The sequence below is a fragment of the Artibeus jamaicensis genome, unplaced genomic scaffold (genome assembly GCF_021234435.1).
Source record: "Artibeus jamaicensis isolate MK-2021 breed Jamaican fruit bat unplaced genomic scaffold, CSHL_Jam_final scaffold_1964, whole genome shotgun sequence".
In the NCBI taxonomy this organism is placed as follows: domain Eukaryota; kingdom Metazoa; phylum Chordata; class Mammalia; order Chiroptera; family Phyllostomidae; genus Artibeus; species Artibeus jamaicensis.
In genome coordinates, this window is record NW_026522030.1 from 23,059,222 (window position 1) to 23,077,432 (window position 18,211).

Genomic DNA, 18,211 nt, shown 5'->3' on the forward strand with positions numbered 1-18,211 from the left:
TTATTAGGAATTATCCTTGCTCTGGAATGGGGATGGTCAGAATGGGCCCCTTGTCCTTTGCAGCCTTAACATTTGCCTGCCTTCCTTACCTGCCTTGCATCCACCTTCTCTCTCTTTTTTCTTTTTTTCCTTCTAGTGGGGGCCTTTCTCCTTTACTTGTTTATTCTGTTTGTAGTGAAGCCTGCTGAAGGAGGACCTTCTCTCTGGTCTGCTTCTTACTCTGCACTACCTCCTCTTCTGTTCCCTCCACCTCCTACAGAGAGAGGAGTCCCGACCTAACTACTGCTGCGACTGCCACCACTGCCGCTGCCACCGCCGCCACCCTGGTAATGTCCACGTGCCCCTAAGTCAAACCCAGAGCCCAGGCCCTACTGGTCAGGGGAAGCTGTGTCATGTGCCAGTGTGCCGTCCTTGGGCCCTGTGGTCTCCCGGGCAAGGCTGTGGGCTCCTGTTGGCTTGCTTAGAAATGCCAGCCTGCTGTGCAGAGGTCTGAGAGACTTGGCCTTCTTAAAATTAAGCCATAGTTGAGCTCATATTATATGTATGTGTAGTTTTGTATCTTGCTTTTTCTTAATTCTATATCATCAGCATCTTCCCATGTTATTTCATAGTCTTCATAATCATCACTTTCCATGTCTTCATAGTAGTTGAGCATACAATTCTACCATAATTAACTTAGCCATTCTTCTATATTAGCAGGCATTTACATGATTTCTACTCTCTCATTAGTATAAATAATACTGTAATGAACATCTTTGAGTCTAAAATCTTATTCTGTATTTGCCTCTTCTACATTTAAGTTTCCCCAGGCTAGATTTTCAGGTACAGGATTATGAGTTTAGAAATAGTTTAAACGTTTCTATGGTTCTTAAGATAAATGAGCAAATTGCTTTCTGAGAGAAGCCTTTATTTTCTAAAGTGTTGCTCTGCAGAAAGTGCCTTGGGCCCAGGGAGAGAGGCAGGCATCCTGCTATGGCTCCTGTGGAGCTGGGGTTTAAAAATTCTCTGTGTTCACCTCTCCCAGAATCGCTTTTGGGCTGTTCTGTTAGTTCAGTTCTCTCTAAAGGCAACTTACGGCCTCTGACCTGTGTTCCAGCCAGGCAGGGGCCAAGGATGTGCTCACTTTTGTGAGTAATTCCTTTGTTAAACAAAGAACCACCCTCTCAACTCCCTGATCCTGAAGGAACTGTTTCTTTCACTCACTGAGTAAAAAGCTTAAGTCTCAAGTCTGGGGTGTTTTTTTTTTTTTTTTTTTTGAGGCCTGTCTAAGCTCCATATCATTATGGTGAAAAACCAGAAGCCCAACTGCTGTGAAATCATGGGTAGGTGGACGTTAGCCCTCCACAAACTCATTTGTATAATTTCAGGCCCGTTCCAGTAATCTCTGGAGATCACCTCTTAGCCTGTCTACCATCCCAAGGTCCACACTTAGGCCTGTGTGTCAGTCCTGCACAGGACTGCTCAGCCAGAGATTTCCCACCACTCACTCTGCCTAGGCCTTTCCTGTTGACGGCTGAGAGTGTTTCAGCAAACATTTCCACAGACTGCTGATCTGCATCAGGATCCATGGGGTTGAGAGCCTGGGGGTAAACTGTGGGCAGAGGGGAGCTGCTTTGTGATGGGCTGGGGCATGTGTACTGGAGCAACATTGTCTCTCTCATCTCATAGAAGTTCTCATTCTTTGGGAGTCTTGGCCTTGGGTTCATGTTTTTTACCTTTATTGCTACTGTGTCTTTTTGTGGAGGAGGGTCCAGGTCCCCTCATTCCCATGTCATCATGGTCTCGGGACATGTCTGCTGCTGAGCACACATGGGCCTGACATCAGGAAAGGCAGGGTGGTTTGCGATCGTCTAGAGACTGTTAGAACTTGGACGAGCAGAAACCATGGCTCTGGGTAGTTACTTATCTATCCTTTATTGAAATGAGGGGAAGAAGGCTGCCCTTTGATTAACCACAGTCAGCATTTGCCTGGAGATTGGACCAGACTCTGGTACCTGTCCTGAACGGCCCACAAAGACTGCTTGCAAGTACAATGCACACGCCCAGAGAGTAGGCAAGGCATGACATGGGGACTTTCAGTCAGGATGGAGGTGTAGGTAGACACACATTGCCTCCTTGCACAACCATACAAATAATTACAACCAGATCTCAAAACTAGTAACATCCAGAACCATCAGAAAATTGAGCTGTATGGAGTCTGACAACTGAGGATTTAAAGAAGACACATTTATCCATTCAGGTAGGAAGGGAGGAGTCACAGAGACGGGTAGAGAGATGGTATGGCTCGGGAAGGCAGCAATGGCAGTGGTGGAATGGACAGGAGGGATACCTTCAGAGTGAGTGAGCAATCCCAGCCTCAGCCTGTACAGCCCAGGGTTCCAGCACCAGGCAGATAGATCCTCATTACCTCTGCCTGTAAAAACCAGTACAATTTGGGGTGGTGGAAGAAACTTCCAGATATTTGTCACTTTAAGGGCTAGCTTAGCCTTAGAACATACATAAACCCACTCACTCTGGGATTCATCACTGGAGCAGCAGCTGGAAGGTTGCCAGTTGCACACTGGAAGGGTGCGAAGTGACTGGAAATGGGGCAAGCACTGGATGAACCTCCAGAAGCAGGTGGCGGCATTGCCCCCTCTCCAACCCCTCCCCACACAGCCACAAAGTGGTGAAGCAGGTGCCCTGCCCTGGCAATCACCTAAGCCTCCATTCCACACAATTTACAGATGCCTTTTACATAGGACACGTTACTAACACAGGGAGTAAAATTAGCAGCTCTACTTAGTGCACAGAAACAAACACAAGGAGGCTGCTAAATTGAGGAGACAAAGAAATATGGCCCAAATGAAAGAAAGGAACAAAACTCCAGAAAAAGAGTTAAGAGAAACAGATAGCCAACCTACCAGATGCAGAGTTCAAAACATTGGTGATCAGACTTCCAGCCAAAATGGAGGCATAGATGGACTTGCTTCACCGCCTCACACAGTCATGATAAAGACAACAACCAATCTAAAAACAAAAAACAACTAGAACTGCCAGAAAATCCAGCTGTATGGAAGTCCAACGACCAAGGAGTTAAAGAAGAAACATTCACCATTTGGATAGGAGAGGCAGAGAAGACATAGTGTGGCACAGTCAGAGAGTGGCAGTGGTGGCCAGTGGGACAGGTGGTCCTATATTCATGTGTGGCAGATAAAAACTGGGAGGGACACCTGGGGACTGAGTGGTCCCAGCCACAGGCCAGACTGTGCAGCCCAGGGTTCCAGCGCCTGGAAAATAAAGCTTTATAAACTCTTGAAGCTTCATAAAGCTTCAAGAGCCAGTGGGGGTTGAGGCAGTGGAAGAAACTGCCAGTCTCTCAGGACGGTCTGTTTAAAGGGCCCACAGGGTCCTAGAATGTATGCAAACCCACTCTGGGAATCAGCACCACGGCAGCAGCTGGGACACCAGTGGCTAATGGGAAGTGGGAGACATGACTGGAAATGGGACAAGAGCCAAGCAAGGGATATTTTTCCCTCTTAGACCCCTCCCCCACATATAGCACCACAAAGCAATGAAGCAGGTGGCACTGCCCAGGTGAACACTTAAGGTTTGGTCTGGCAAACAGACCAAAACATTATGGCTCAAAGGGAACAGCTCAGAGCCCCAGAGCCAATACTTCTGAGAGACCAGGAGATAGCCAACCTATCAGATGCACAGTTCAAAACACTGGTGATCAGGATGCTCACAGAACTGGTTGATTTTAGTCACAAATTAGAGGAACAAATGAAGGCTAAACTAAGTGAAATGAAGCAAAATGCACAGGGAACCAACAGTGATGGGAAGGAAACTGGAACTAAAATCAATCAAGTGGACCAGAAAGAAGAAACAACCAACCAAACAGGAAAGAAGTAAGAAACAAGAATTCAAAAAAAAATGTCCTTAGGAACCTTCAGGACATCTTTAAACATTCCAACATCCGAATTATAGGGGTACCAGAAGGGGAAAAGGAACAGCCACAAGTGGAAAACTTATTTGAACAAATAATAAAGGAGAACTTCCCCAATCTGGCAAAGGAAATAGAATTCCAGGAAATTCAGGAAACTCAGAGTCCCAAAGAAGTTGGACCCAAGAAGGAACACACCAAGGCACATCATCATTACATTACCCAAGATTAAAATGAAGGAGGGAATCCTAGAAGCAGCAAGAGATAAGGGGACAGTCACCTACAAAGGAGTTCCCATCAGACTGTCAGCGGATTTCTCAAAAGAGACCTTGTAGGCAAGAAGGGGTTAGAAAGAAGTATTCCAAGTCATGAAATCCAAAGACCTACATCCAAGATTGCTCTATCCAGCAAAGCTTTCATTTAGAATGGAAGGGCAGATAAAGTGCTTCTCAGATAAGGTCAAATTTAAGGAGTTCATCATCACCAAGCCCTTATTATATGAAATGGTAAAGGGACTTATCTAAGAGAAAGATAAAAAATATGAACAGTGAAAGAACAGCCAACTCACAGTTATTAACAACCACACCTAAAACAAAAGCAAACTAAGAGAACAGCTAGATCAGGAGTGGAACCTTAGAAACGGAGATCACATGGACGGTTAGCATCACGGGAGTGGGAGGAGGAGAATGAGGGAGAAGGTACAGAGGCATAGATGGTAGGTAGAAAATAGACGGGGGTGGGGAGGGCAAGAATAGTATGGGAAATATAGAATCTAAAGAACTTGTGGCACATGGACATAAACTAAAGGGGGGGAAAGGTGGGGGAGGGGGTATGCAGGGTGGAGGGGAATGAAAGGGGGGAAGTGGAACAACTGAAATGGCATAGTCAATAAAATATATTTTAAAAATACTGAAAGAAAACTTCCCCAATTTGGCAGAGGAAGTAGACATACAAGTCCAGGAAGCTCAGAGAGTCCCAAAGAAGTTGGACTTAAAGAGGGCCACACCAAGATGCATCATAATTAAAATGCCAACGGTTAAAGAGAGAATTTTTAAAGCAACGAGAGAAAAGTAGATACCTACAAAAGAGTTCCCTTAAGACTATCAGCTGATTTCTCAAAAGAAACCTTGCAGGTAAGAAGTATTTAAAGTCATGAAAGGCAAGGAACTACATCCAAGATTACTCTGTCCAGCAAAGCTATGATTTAGAATGAAAGGGCAGATAAAGTGATTCCCAAACAAGGTAAAGCTAAAGAAGTTGATCACCACCAAGCCATTATTATAGGAAATTTTAAAGGGACTTATGTAAGAAAAAAGATCAAAACCATGAACATTAAAAAGGCAGCAAATTCACAACTATCAACAACTGAATCGAAGAAAAAATAAAACCCAGAAAAAAACCTAAGCAAACAATCAGAACAGGAACAAATAATAGAAATGGAGATCACATGGAGGGTTATCAGTAGGAGGGGGAGAATGTGGAAATGGTTCAGGGATTAAGAAGCATAATTTGTAGGTACAAAATAGGGAGAGGTTAAGAATCATACAGGAAATGGAGAAGCAAAGAACCTATAGCACGACCCATGGGTGTGAGCTAAGGGTGCAGAGGGAAAGGGGGTACAGGGTGGAGAGGAGCAATGGGGGGAAAATTGGGACAACTGTAATAGCATAATCTATAAAATACAAAAAGAAATGGGGAAGTGGAGCCCTTGCCTTAGCCCATGGAGGAGACATTCTCCACTTGCCTCCCATTACTGCTTGTGTGTATTTCTCATATGAATCATGCAGCAGCTTCCAAACCAGTCCCCCTGCCTTCAGTTGGGGTGTGGGGCAGAAATCCCTCCTTGATATACAAAACATAATCCTTGTTTAAAAAAACCTTCAAAGGCTTCCTGTGGCCTTAATCAAACAGAAAGCCTGAGTGTTTTAACTGAGTATCCAGCCTCCTCCTCAGTCTCATGATTTGTTCTATCTCCACCTTCATTTCTTATTCTGGCTTCCACATTGTGTATTTCTTGTAGTTCCTTGAATGTTCTGTTTTCCTCACTGCCTTTACAAATGTTGCTCTCCTAGGACTACTCTTTTCAGGCCTCCCCACTAAACTTGGCTAACGTCTCTGAGCCTTCTCTGACCCCCTCGGACGAGGTTGGTGTCTGCACCTCCACCACTCCCTCTGCGCTTGCCATTGTAGTTCCTCTTCCCTCCTCTCCCCACCCCAGTAGCTGTTTACCACAAGCACTTGTCATTCATCGCCCAGTACAGTTGCCTGTTTAACTTGAAATACCTCAAAAGCAAGGCCTGTTTCTTTTCCTTTTGTGAATCCCTAGTGCTAAACATGAAGTAGATATTCAAAGAATGGCAAGAATGAATATATGAAAGAAGAGACACAGGACTCTCTGGTCCTTTTCTGTCTCTGGGTCTGGCTTGCTTTTTTTTTTATAACCACTTTAATGAGATATAATCACATACCATACAGTTCACCTATTTAAAATGTATTTAGAGTTGTTCATCCATCACCATAAAATCAAGTTTAGAACATTTTCATTATGCTGAAAGAGACCTCACACCTTTTAGCTACAAATCCCTCCATTCCCCACATCCCTAGGCAACCAACCAATAATCTTTCCATGTCTGTGGATTTGCCTATTCTGGACATTTCATATAAATGGAATCATAAATATGTGATTTGTTATGACCTCTTGCACTTGGCATAATGTTTTTAGGGTTCATCCATGTTGTAGCTAGTCTCTGGACATTGTTCCTTTTAATTGCTGAATAACTTTACCTTGTACGGATATACCACATTTCATTTGTTCATTCACCTGTTGATGGACATCTGTGTTGTTTCCACTTTTCAGCCACCGTGAATAATGCTGTTGTGAACACTGTGTGAAAGTTTTGTGTGGCCGTATGTTTCTCTTTCTCTTGGGTGTATGCCTAAGAGTGTAATTGCTGGATTGTATGGCAATTCTTCATCTATTTGCGGAAACCAGACTGCTTTCCAAGATGGCTGCCCCTTTTACATTCCCACCAGTGGTGTAGGAGGGTTCCATTTTCAGACATACTATTTGCTCTTTCCTGTATTTAGTGTAAATGAGAGGGCTCTGGGAAAAAGTTTTCTTAGCCCCAGAGAGCTCTCTGATACTTCTTAAGACATTCCTCCCTGCAGCCCAGATCTTGCAGAAGGGCACTGGGTTTGCTCCACCGTGTGTCTGAAGGTAGGTTCTTTTTTCTTTTCTCTCTTCTGAGGAGCGTGGCTGTTAGGCCTATACCAGGCACCCCATCTCAGGTCCCTTCCCTGTACCCCAGGCCAGCATGCCTGACCAAGCCCAGGCCCCTGTTCTCTCTGTGCTGGCCATTGTTGGTTCTGCTTGACCAACTCATACACCCACTGTCAGGACTGTGTGCGCAGTCATAAAAGGCTTCCCTGTGAGCTTAGGGTCAGTGGGACAGCTGCCCTGTCCAACTGTGGGAATGCCATACAGTTTTTGGCCTTTCTTTCCTCTTGTCCTCTCCATTAAGAGGAGCTGGCTGCTATAGAAGGAAGGGCTGAGTCTAACTCTTGTCTACGAACTTAAGGAAGCCCATCTACCAACTTATAGAAGCCACGCTTTTAAAAAGCTCTATCTTCCAGAGGGACACCTCCCAGTGCAGCAGCTCCTCTTCACCTAACAGGACTTCCCGGGCATTTCACGGGTCTCTAAAGGTCTCTCCTCTGCTGCTATAGACACTCATGTGAGCTGCAGACTAACTCACCTGAGACTTAATTCTTTTTAAGAAATTCCCCCTCCAGCAGAGAAGCAGGATTTGGAAGGAATCTTAGAGTTGACTGGGGAGGACACACACAAATACAAGAGAAGGAGTTGTCTCTAGGTTGGATCTCTGGGAAACATTCTGAAAGGTCTGACTGTTCCAAATGGGTTGGGAAACCTATGCTGTAGTAATGATAGCATCTGACGTTTGTTGCTGGGCAATGTGTGAAGGCCTTTAACGTATTGTCTCATTTAATGCAGCCCACCTGTTGTTATCCCCGTGCCCAAATGAGGAAACTAGAGGTCAGATTTGCCCAAAGTCCAATAGCTAATAAATAAAGAACCTGGCACTCTTGGTATAAAAATGCATGTATCTGTCACAACATTTAGGATCGGCCAGACAGTACGTACTTGATAAATGTTTACTTGAGTGAAGTAACCAGTGCACCAAATAAATGTGCCCCGTGAGGGAGGGGCAGGAATGAGGGTGGGGTGTCTTCCTACCTCCTGGAGAGGAATGGGCACCTGCTCTTAGTGGTGGGGCTTGTGGATTTGACAGGGCCTGTCTTTCCTATCCAGAAACTTACCCATGTTATTATAGCATTCCACCCAAAGAAGCCTAGAACTGACGTTTCTGTAATCCCAGGGGAGAAAGAGGAAAACGCATGCTTTCCTCATCGTTCTGCCGATCTGGTGTTCCTAGGGCTGACACCTGCAAAAATACGCCCTGCTCTTGCCCTCTCCCAGGATCACAGAGGTGAGGCCAGACTGGGAGGAAGGATGGGAAAAGCAACGTGTAGTTCTGGTTATTTTGGAAAACTGCCCAATTTTAAGTGTGGACCAGACACTGGAGTGCCTTATTGAGCTGAAGGAACTGGTGCCTCACACGTGGGCAAAGGGGCAGAAGCAGGACTTTTCCTTAGGTTTCTCCTCCAAGCCACTGTTGTCCTCAGAGCGTGGGTCCAGAGGTGCCTATTTATGATCCCAACTTACCAGTTTCTGGGAGAAGGAAAATGCTTAGTGTAATTTCATTCAGGCATCTGCTTAGATCGAACAGTAATGGCCAGGAGGCCAGATCCTGTGATTGAGACATGGCCCCAGGAGCCCCCCGCCCATGGTATTGGAGAGTGTGGCAAGAGAAGGGAGCACTGAGCAGCCACCGTGTGGGTCTGCCCTGGAGGTGTGACAAGGCTTTGTGAGGCACCGCTCTTTCACTGGTTGGAAATCTGTTTAATGGGGTTGAATTGTGTTTGAAAATGTTCGGCTAACTCTTCTAGGGTCTCCATGTAGCTGGAAGAGCAAGATGGAAAGCACCAGGGGCAGGCCTGTCTCCCCATCACAGAAGGTGGAAGGCGTGAGAGGAGTGAAGTGGATCTGGGTTGGGGTGAAGGTGGTTACAGATTGTTGAGATGATTAAATGGAATGGCATGCATATAAACACTTACCTTTTGCTTGGTATATAATATCCTCCCCCAATAAATATTAGCAATGTATTATTGTAATAATAATTACAACAACTTTGTAGTTTTCATATACAGTTTCTAAACTTTGAACTTCTTTTTGCCTCGTGACTTGCACAGAATTAACTGGAGGCAGAATTCTAAATGACTCACCGGTGGGACAGCCGAAGAACACTGTGTGTGCTGTTCGTTGGTCACAGCTTTCTCTTTTCACCAGGTGTAGTTAGAAAGCTTTGTCATGGGCTGAGGAAAGGAGCTCTTGAGTGAGATGTTTCCTTAATTCATTAGTAGTCTCCTGGGGGCTTTTCTCAGGTGGTTTGTTTTCCTGGGCCACCGCCTGTGGCTGAGCAGCTGAGGTGCTGTCTGCCTGCCCTGCTCTCACACAGGTACCTTGTGGGGTACCAGTTTCCAAGTCCTCTCTTGGGCGCCTGGAGAGAGGTCTGGGCATCCCACTTTGGAGACCATGTATCCACTGCAGGCCCTTGTGGGACATATTTTTTCCCAAAGCAGAGGGTCCTGATCTTATTTATCCCAGGAGATGTGGGGGGAAAGCCCAGAGTCAGGGTTGCAGAGTGTTGGACTCCGGTCCCAGTCGTGTCACTTGCGTGGCCCTAGTTTCTTCATGGTGTAGCTGGAAGGGTTCTGGGCAGGATGAGAGCTCGTGTGTGGAAGGGCTTGTGAAGTGCTAAGGGTAAGGGTGGCTGTGTTGATGCTGTTACTGTTCTCACTGCCCTAGGGCCGTGGGTGTTGGTAAGAGACTCATGCTGGTGACTCCGAAGGGCCCTTCCGTTGGAGCTTCCCAGAGTGGATTGCTCTCTGCCATTGTGTGTTGAAACCCATCCATTGGTCTACTCACTCATTCATCCATCCATTCATCCACCCATCCATCTGTCATCAGTCAGCAGCATTATTTATTGAGCTCTTATTATATGCCAAGCAGCATACAAAGCACTGGGTGAATAAACACTAAAAAATTCCAGCCTTCATTGAGCGTACGTTCTAGTGGTGGTGGTGGGGGGGGGGGGTGAAAATAAACAAGGTAAGTAAATAAAATATGTACTTTGCACAAAAAGACTTGGTGCTTTGGGACCCAGCGGTGGGCATTCCGAAGCAGGTCTTGTCATCTCTGTCATAGTCCCTGTTCCTGTCATGGCGTACACCACACCGCTGCCCACCACACGCTGTGAGCACTGTGAGGGCAGAGATCTAGTGGAGTTTGCCATGTTTCTCTGGTGCCTCGTTTAGTAACAGACAGCTGGTAGGTGCACAGTGTGGTTATCAACCGTATAAAGAAGGTAGAAGAGAAAATGTCCATCCCATAGGCGCTGGTTTCCTGCCTATCTTTTTTGGAATTAGTCTACATATAGTATGTAAATAAATGACATATGTTTAAATGCCTTTTCACCCAACAATACTATTTTAAAGATCATTTCCTTTTAGGGCTTCCATATTTTTTTTAAATAGTTCTATTTTATTTTATGGATGCACCATGAGTTATTTAACCAGTTCCCTAGTGTGCTTATGTCATTGTTTGCCATATTTTGCGGCGATGAACACTCCGTGGGAAATAATGTTCATATGTCATTCACGTGTTTGCAGATCTTGCAGGCTAATTCCAAGAGGTGGGAATACTGACTCAGGACATACCACTTCGTATCAGTTTGTAAATGAGGGCAGAAAATATGAGGCCCACGAGTGGAGTAATGACCCCGTGTTGCGGGCAAGTCACCAGGCTGTGTGTTCTGCTCAAAGTCCTTATGGTTTCTGCCATCACTTCTCTTGTTTCTGTGCTAGGCTGGAGATTCCACATTCAATCGCGCCAAGCTTCTCAACATTGGCTTTCGCGAGGCCTTGAAGGACTATGACTACAACTGCTTCGTGTTCAGCGACGTGGACCTCATTCCAATGGACGACCGCAACACCTACAGGTGTTTCTCACAGCCACGGCACATCTCTGTGGCGATGGATAAGTTTGGATTTAGGTAAGAGCTGTTCACCAGAGTCTATAGTAAACATGTTCCTCTCTGATGTGACCACCAGGAGATGTTCCTCCAGCCCAGGAGCGCCTCTTTGTGCTCTGGAAAAGATGGCCTTCTCTTGAGAGATGAGTGCTTATTAAACTCAAAGTGAATTATTATTTGGGGAGGAAAGTGGAGTCCAGAAAGGCCTACAACCTCTGTACATCCAGACAAGAAGAGTTTTTAATGTTTGGGATGCCTCCAGACTGACGCTGTGTTTTCTTGCATTCTTCTCTCGCCTCCCCCACCCAGTCTGGGAAACAAATTAGAATCATTTCCCCCGGTATAAATAAATATAGGGTTGTTATGAAGTCCCCAGATCAAAGGTATTCTGGCCCTAATCTTGCTGTCTTCAAAGAGGAGAGATTTAACTGTAAACGTCACTCCCTCCCTCCCTCCCTCCGTGTACCTTCCTTTTTAGATGCACAGGTTCATACCCTGACCCCTCTTAATCCCTCCCTTGAAGCATGGTGGCGATGGCCAAATTCTTCAGCCCAGTGCCGTGTCTGTTTTTACCAGAACCACTTAGGCTTGGGGGGTAGGGCAGGAGGTGAAAGAAAACAGCAGAGACAGCAAAACCAGATCTTGTTCACTCAGCTTGTACTTCCCTAAAAGTCACTAAGAGTCTGTTTCTGTGAAAGCACTTATTATCAAAAAACTTTCTTGGCCTGGCTACCTCTGGTTCAAACCCTCACATTAAAGTGCAGACTCTACCGTGAGGTAAGCCAAAAGGTAGATGACTTGGCACCTCAGTGATGATACCTTATTACAAATAGATTACCTTAGATTCATTAAAGCAAGCCCCTGGGCATCTTTGCTTGTGGATATTTGCGGTCAGAATTGCTGAATGTATTTGAAAATGGTAACTACATTTTTTAGATGTGTTCTATGTGATTTGGCTAAGTTCTCTCATGAAGTCTGAGTTAGGGTTTTTCTTAATTTGTGTGATAGGTTTTGGTGTCTCTGGATTTCAGTAGGAGCCTGAGTCTGGTTTGGAACTGCACCCGAGGTCGGGACAAAACCACAGCCTTTAGAGGACCCACAGAAGGCCTTTGCACGGCTGCTGGGCATGTCCTGATTCTTAGCACTTCTCAACGGTGCTTCCGCTGTAGCTGTCAGGAGGCCATGATTCATAAACATTGAAACCCTGAAATACTAAACACTTTAGACAGACGGTTGAGAGCCCAGATGCCCTGCTGCTTGCAAAAGTGTCCAAATAGAGTCACCATTATACATTTTTTGAAGTCGGGATATGGTAGAAATTCCCAAGAAATGTTTTTCAAGAAAATTTTCAGAACCGCTATCTTTGCTTGGAGTCAGTCAGCGTGCAAGCCGGTAGAGCTTTGGAAGAAAGAAAGCTAGACCCGTAGATGGGACAGGCGCGGGCCAGAGTGGGCAGAGGGAGCCTGAACCAGTCTCCGATTCCAGGACCACCCAGGGAAGGACTTCCTGTGCAGGAGCAGAGCACGTGGGAAGCAGGTTCCGGACCGGTACGGGAGAACTGGGCTTATGCTCCTGTAATCGGTTTTCTAGATCACCACAGAAGTGACACCGTATTCTTACAAAGAAGATTCTGGTTTTTTTATATCTGTGTCTTTTCTAAGATAATCTAAGTCTGTTCTAAAAACAAAACAAAAAAACCCTTATAAATCTCCAATTAAAATGTTCCAGAGAATAAAAATAACTTTAGAGTATTCGTGTTTTAAGCAGGCTTTATGTTGAGTAAGTCAGAACTTACTCACCACTGGTCATCTGTGTGTGTGTTCTCTTCCCAGCTTACCTTACATTCAGTTTTTTGGAGGTGTGTCTGCTCTAAGTAAACAACAATTTCTCACCATCAATGGATTTCCCAATAATTATTGGGGCTGGGGAGGTGAAGATGATGACATTTTTAACAGGTAATAGTCACAACTTTCCGACACTGGCACTGTTAGCTGGGGTGCTTGAAGCTTTGAGAAGGCCTCCATGATTTAGCCTCTGCCCATCTTTCCAGCCTCATCTCCAGCCACTTCCAACCCCAGACCTGCTCACCAGTCCCTGGAAGCTTGCACTGCTGTGCTGGCCCTCCCTCCCTGCCTCTGCCTGTGCTTAGTGTTGCTCAGGTAGTTAGTCGCTTCTCTGTCTGTGCCCTGCAGCCACGCCTCCCCTCTTCCCCTCCGTCCGGCCACTGACAGCCCTGCATTCTAGGCACCCACACTGTCGGTTCCACAGGGGCAGCTGCCCCAGAGCCTGGCGCAGTTAGTCACCAACACAAACCGGGGAGCCAGTGGTAGAAAGACATGGGGAAGGAGTGTGAGTTTAACCACTTTCACGCTGGGCTGGGGTGTGCGCAAGTGAGAACAGTAAGCAGGATGGGGCATGGGGCTACAGTCTTGCAGCTGGGGCTACCAGACCCAAGCCTTATGGCAGCTCTGTGATGATTTCGGCCCTTTTACTCCTTGCAGGTTAGTTTACAAGGGTATGTCTATATCTCGCCCAAATGCTGTGGTTGGGAAGTGTCGGATGATTCGCCACTCAAGAGACAAGAAAAATGAACCCAATCCTCAGAGGTGTGTTCTGTGTTCATTCATACTCCTTATTCCCCCTTTAGGATGGGGCAGGCTGCAGAAATGATGGGCTGAGTAGAGCTCCATGCCAGGAGGGAAAGGGAGGGTTCTGTCCGAGGTGGGGAAGGCAACGAAGTACAAACATTTAATGCTTTTTTTCTTTAAGAGTTTTATTTTGACACCAACCACTTGTCCTTTTTCCTCATAGGTTTGACCGAATTGCACACACGAAGGAGACAATGCTCTCGGATGGTTTGAACACACTGACCTACGAGGTGTTGAATATAGAAAGACACCCGTTGTATACCAAAATCACAGTGGACGTCGGGACACCGAGCTAGCATTTTGCTACACTGATAAGAGACCTAAAAATGGCCAGGGACCTCTGCTGTGTCCCTGCCAGTGTGCTGAGCTGGTCCCTCTTGTTCGTACCAATCAGAGTGATAGGCCCTTTCGCTCATTCACATGCCTTTCCAGATGACCGGAAGGAGCCAGATGTTTTGCTCCCAACTGGACTCGGCATGTGACTTCTTAACTCTGCGAGGGGTTTATAAGTGTGGAAACTGTCAGCCTTTGGGACTTCTCAGCATGTTCACAGTGTCACACCCCAAAGACTCTGAGCTGTATGCAGCCCCACATTTGGTGACTGCAGGACTTGTTCCCAGTGCTAAACTGCTCGTTTGTTGTGAAGTGAGTAAGAATTTTGCTTCAGATCTTGTATTGCTATTACTTTGTGAAAAATTGGATAGTGCTGCTGAAATTGGATTGGTGTGATATTTTTTTGTTGTCATAGTTTTAACAGAAAAAGTTTCAACCATTCTCATTTTACTCCCCACACCCCACCTTTTTTTTTTTTTTTTTTTTTACTTCTATACAACTATTACAATCACCGTGTGTGTGTCATTTCTTAGCAAAAGAATTTCAAAACTTGAGCCTCAGACCTTTTGCCCTGGTAACGTGTGAATTCCAAGGCACCTGTAGCCATCAGAGCAAAAGCCTTGGGCGCTCTCACAGTCAGTGGCCTTTCTGCAAATGGCCTGGTTTCTGAATGTAAAACTTTTTTTTAAATAGCAGTTTGCAGTTTGTAGTATTTTAAAGGCCAAATCCAATTGCGATTGATGATCTAGCTTGATTTTGTGTTGATCCAGATTTGCATAGCTGTTTAGAAGTTGTGGCAATTTATTTTTCTGAGTATACTATATACACTTGAATTACCTACATATTTTTATTGTGTTTTAAAAGTGAGGAGGGGACTGAGCATTCCTTTTAGGGGGAAAAATTCTGTATGCTGTAGTGTCCACAAGCCGCCTCCAATTTAGCTGGCAGGCCAGGTTTGTGAAGATCAAAATCACCTTTGGGCCCTTTGAAGAGGGCAGGGCCTCCCGGGGCCTCTGCAGGAAGGCAGAAGCCTTGGCCTGCCGGGCAGAGCTCCCCACCACCTCACCCTCACCAAGTGGGCAGGGTGGAGGGCACCTCCACCACCTCTTGGACTGACCACTCTCCCCACCCCAAGACCTAGGCCGTGGCATTGTGACTGACAGCAGTCGGGTCGGTTTACTGGCCCTTAGCCTGGGGCAGTGGAGGGGGCCTCAGTTCTGGCCCCCGTGGAGTCTGGGGACTGCCTCCCTTGCAGGTTCTGCCCCACACTGCCTGTCCCACCTTGCAGGACCGGTTCTCCTTCTTCCATCCCCTTCCACCTCCCCCTTTGTGTTCCTTTGCTTCTTGCTTGTTCCCTAAAACTTGCCTGTGGCACTCAGGGTCAAACAGACTATTCATTCCCGAGCATGAACGTGCCTTTTAATTAGAAACAGAAGTCAGCTGAATCCACCCACACTCTCCCACAACCACTCTGGTGCCTAAAGCCTCCCTTTCCCCCTCAGGTTTTTAATGGGTGCCCCCACTCCAGGAGGCTGACCTATGTATGGAGCTGTCTTCTCAAAATCCACCTCTGCTGGGAGAGGCTTAGCCTGCCTGGAGCAAGATGCATGAGGTGGTTTCTACCACTGGGTGCCCTTGCTGGGCCCAGTCTGGGCTAAGACTCTGAGACTCAGCTGTTTAATCCCAGGGTTGACTTTTCAGCTGATGGTGGCTGGGACCCCCACCACAGACCTGGGAACCAGCGCTCAGTGTGGAGGCTGAGTTGGTGTCCAGCCCCAGTTTTATCTGTGCCTTTACTGCTTCGAGCATCTCAGATGCTGACTTGGTTTTTTCCAGAAGCCTTTGTATTAATTAAAATTGATTTACCACTGCAAAAGCATCTGGGCTATGCAAAGAGTATTTCTTCTGTCAGTTCCCCATCCCTTAATAGCGATGTTGATAAAACTCAGAATAACTGCACTGAGAGGAGTTGGGGAAGTACAAAGAATGAAGGCCTCTCTCTCTGACCCCAGATCCTGACTTTTCCAAAGTGCCTTATAAGAAAGGAGACAAATACCCTGGAAAGTAACTTAAGAGTAAACTCTTTTAAAAAATCAGACTTAAAAATTTTTTTGGTTATATTTTCCTTTATGTTGCATTGTAATATTCAAGGACATGGTTCATTCTCAGAACCAAGGGAAATCCTGCGTCATCTGTCCCTCATTCACTGACCTGGTGCTCTCATGGGGGCCACCTGGGCCCCAGGTTAGGCCTGGATGTTTGCCTGGTTCGTGAGATGCTCTGGGTCCTGTTCCCTCCCTGGGGCGTCAGGACAGAAGGTTCAGGGAGCATTTCCTTTACCTGGAAGTTGTCACTATAAAGTTGTCGCACACTGTGCCTTTGTTTCTGTTCTTCTTGTTGCTGGTGACCCTGTAAAGCGGTTTTGGGGGGGAAATCAGAGGGCAGAGGTGGCCCAGGAGGGTAAAGAAAATGCCAGTGCCGCTCTCAGGCTGGGCAGGATCGCTGCTGACCTCAGGGCTGGTCATAGAGCGACCCCACAGCCGGGAGAGCAGCTTTCCTGTCCTGGAGACCTGTTGTGCTGTGTATTATGATTTCCTGTGTGTGCAAATGTATGTATTTGCCGTTGTAATGTTGGGGGGGTCTGAATTTGGTGTTCAAAACAGAACTGTATTTTTGCTTTTAAAATTCAGTAATATAACGTGAATAAATGTCCCTATCTTTGTAACTGCAGGTGGTTTCTCTTCTGATTTAAAGGGTTTGGGCTCTCCCAGAGCTGGTGGGCAGTGGTTGGGGCTGCCAGCTGGAGGATCTGAGGGAAGCAGAGGTCTGCCTTTCATGCCTCTCTGGTTCAGGGTATCATGGCTGGGGCGCTGGGTAGCAGGAGGCATTGGTATCCACTCACACCACCCAGGAATCACAGCTGGAATACACACATCTCCCTGGAATCACTAGGAAAAAAATTCCAAGATGTTGTAAATGAAGTAGCAGCAACTTGAAAGTGAAAGTTGGTTAATGGCCGAGGGCCAACTAACAAAGGACTTCTCACGTTCCTGTTTTGCCTGTTGGAATTCTAGATTGATTTCCAGGTGGTGATGCCCATGGGTTACTTTAGCCAGGCATCATCAAACTACAGGGGCCCCCACTTGTGTGCACGTGAGCTTTCTGGACTGCTGCCCACAGCCATTCCACTGGAGCAGACATTTCTTTATGCAGACTCTGCTATCCCAGAGCTTGCCCTGCGTCACCTTCTCCCACCCCTTTCAGACTACCTCTTTCTTCCTCCTCTCCATTTGATGTATAAAAATGCTTGCAGAAGTCTGGGATGACGGACATGCTGTCTTTTCTGCTTGGCCATGCTGCTGGTGGCTTAGACTCCATGCCCCAAGACCGGTCTTTTGGCTCGCATTTCTGGCTCGATAAAACCTTATTTAGCCCTGGCTGGTGTGGCTCCGTGGATTGAGTGCCAGCCTGCAAACCAAAGGGTCATTGGCTCGCAGTGACTCCCAGTCAGGCCACATGCCTGGGTTGTAGGCCAGGTCCCCAGTAGGGAGCTCTGGAGAGGCAGCTGCACATTGATGTTTCTCTCCCTCTCTTTCTCCCTCCCTTCCCCTCTCTCTAAAAATAAATAAATAAAACCTTAAAAAAAAAACCAAACCTTATTAAGAAAAAAAGTCTTCAAGGGGGTGGGCAGAGGTGGAAGAGGATATAGGGGATAAATAGCAACAGAAGAAATGTAATGAAAAATAATGTAAAAAATAAATAGCAAAAAAATTTTTTAAAGACTTCCGTTATGGAAGTTAAAGATTTTTGTTTAACACAACCATTACCTTATCTGAGCCTCATTTTCATAGAGACTTTTGAGGCTTACAAGAGATGAAATATCTCAGTGACTAGTCCTGGCTGGTGTGGCTCAGTGGATTGAGCCCTGACCTGTGAACCAAAAAGGTTGCCAGTTTGATTCCCAGTCAGGGCACATGCCTGGGTTGCAGGCCAGGGTGTGCAAGAGGCAACTGATCAATGTTTATCTCACACATCATTGTTTTTCTTCCTTTCTTTCTCCTTCCCGTCCCCTCTCTTAGAAATAAATAAATAAGATCTTTGAAACCAAATATCTTTTAAAAAATACAGTGACT

General features: G+C 46.2%; 1 protein-coding gene across 1 annotated transcript in view; it reads left to right on the top strand.

Moving 5' to 3' along the window:
- B4GALT1 (beta-1,4-galactosyltransferase 1) overlaps nucleotides 1-16,803 on the top strand; it is a 50,869-nt gene extending 34,066 nt beyond the window's left edge. Inside the window, exons 3-6 of the mRNA XM_037159882.2 lie at nucleotides 10,931-11,118; nucleotides 12,930-13,052; nucleotides 13,599-13,703; nucleotides 13,909-16,803. Coding sequence (XP_037015777.2) covers nucleotides 10,931-11,118; nucleotides 12,930-13,052; nucleotides 13,599-13,703; nucleotides 13,909-14,041 — 549 coding nt within the window. The 3' untranslated portion in view covers nucleotides 14,042-16,803. The remainder of the gene's footprint in view (nucleotides 1-10,930; nucleotides 11,119-12,929; nucleotides 13,053-13,598; nucleotides 13,704-13,908) is intronic.
- The last annotated feature ends 1,408 nt before the right edge of the window (nucleotides 16,804-18,211 follow it).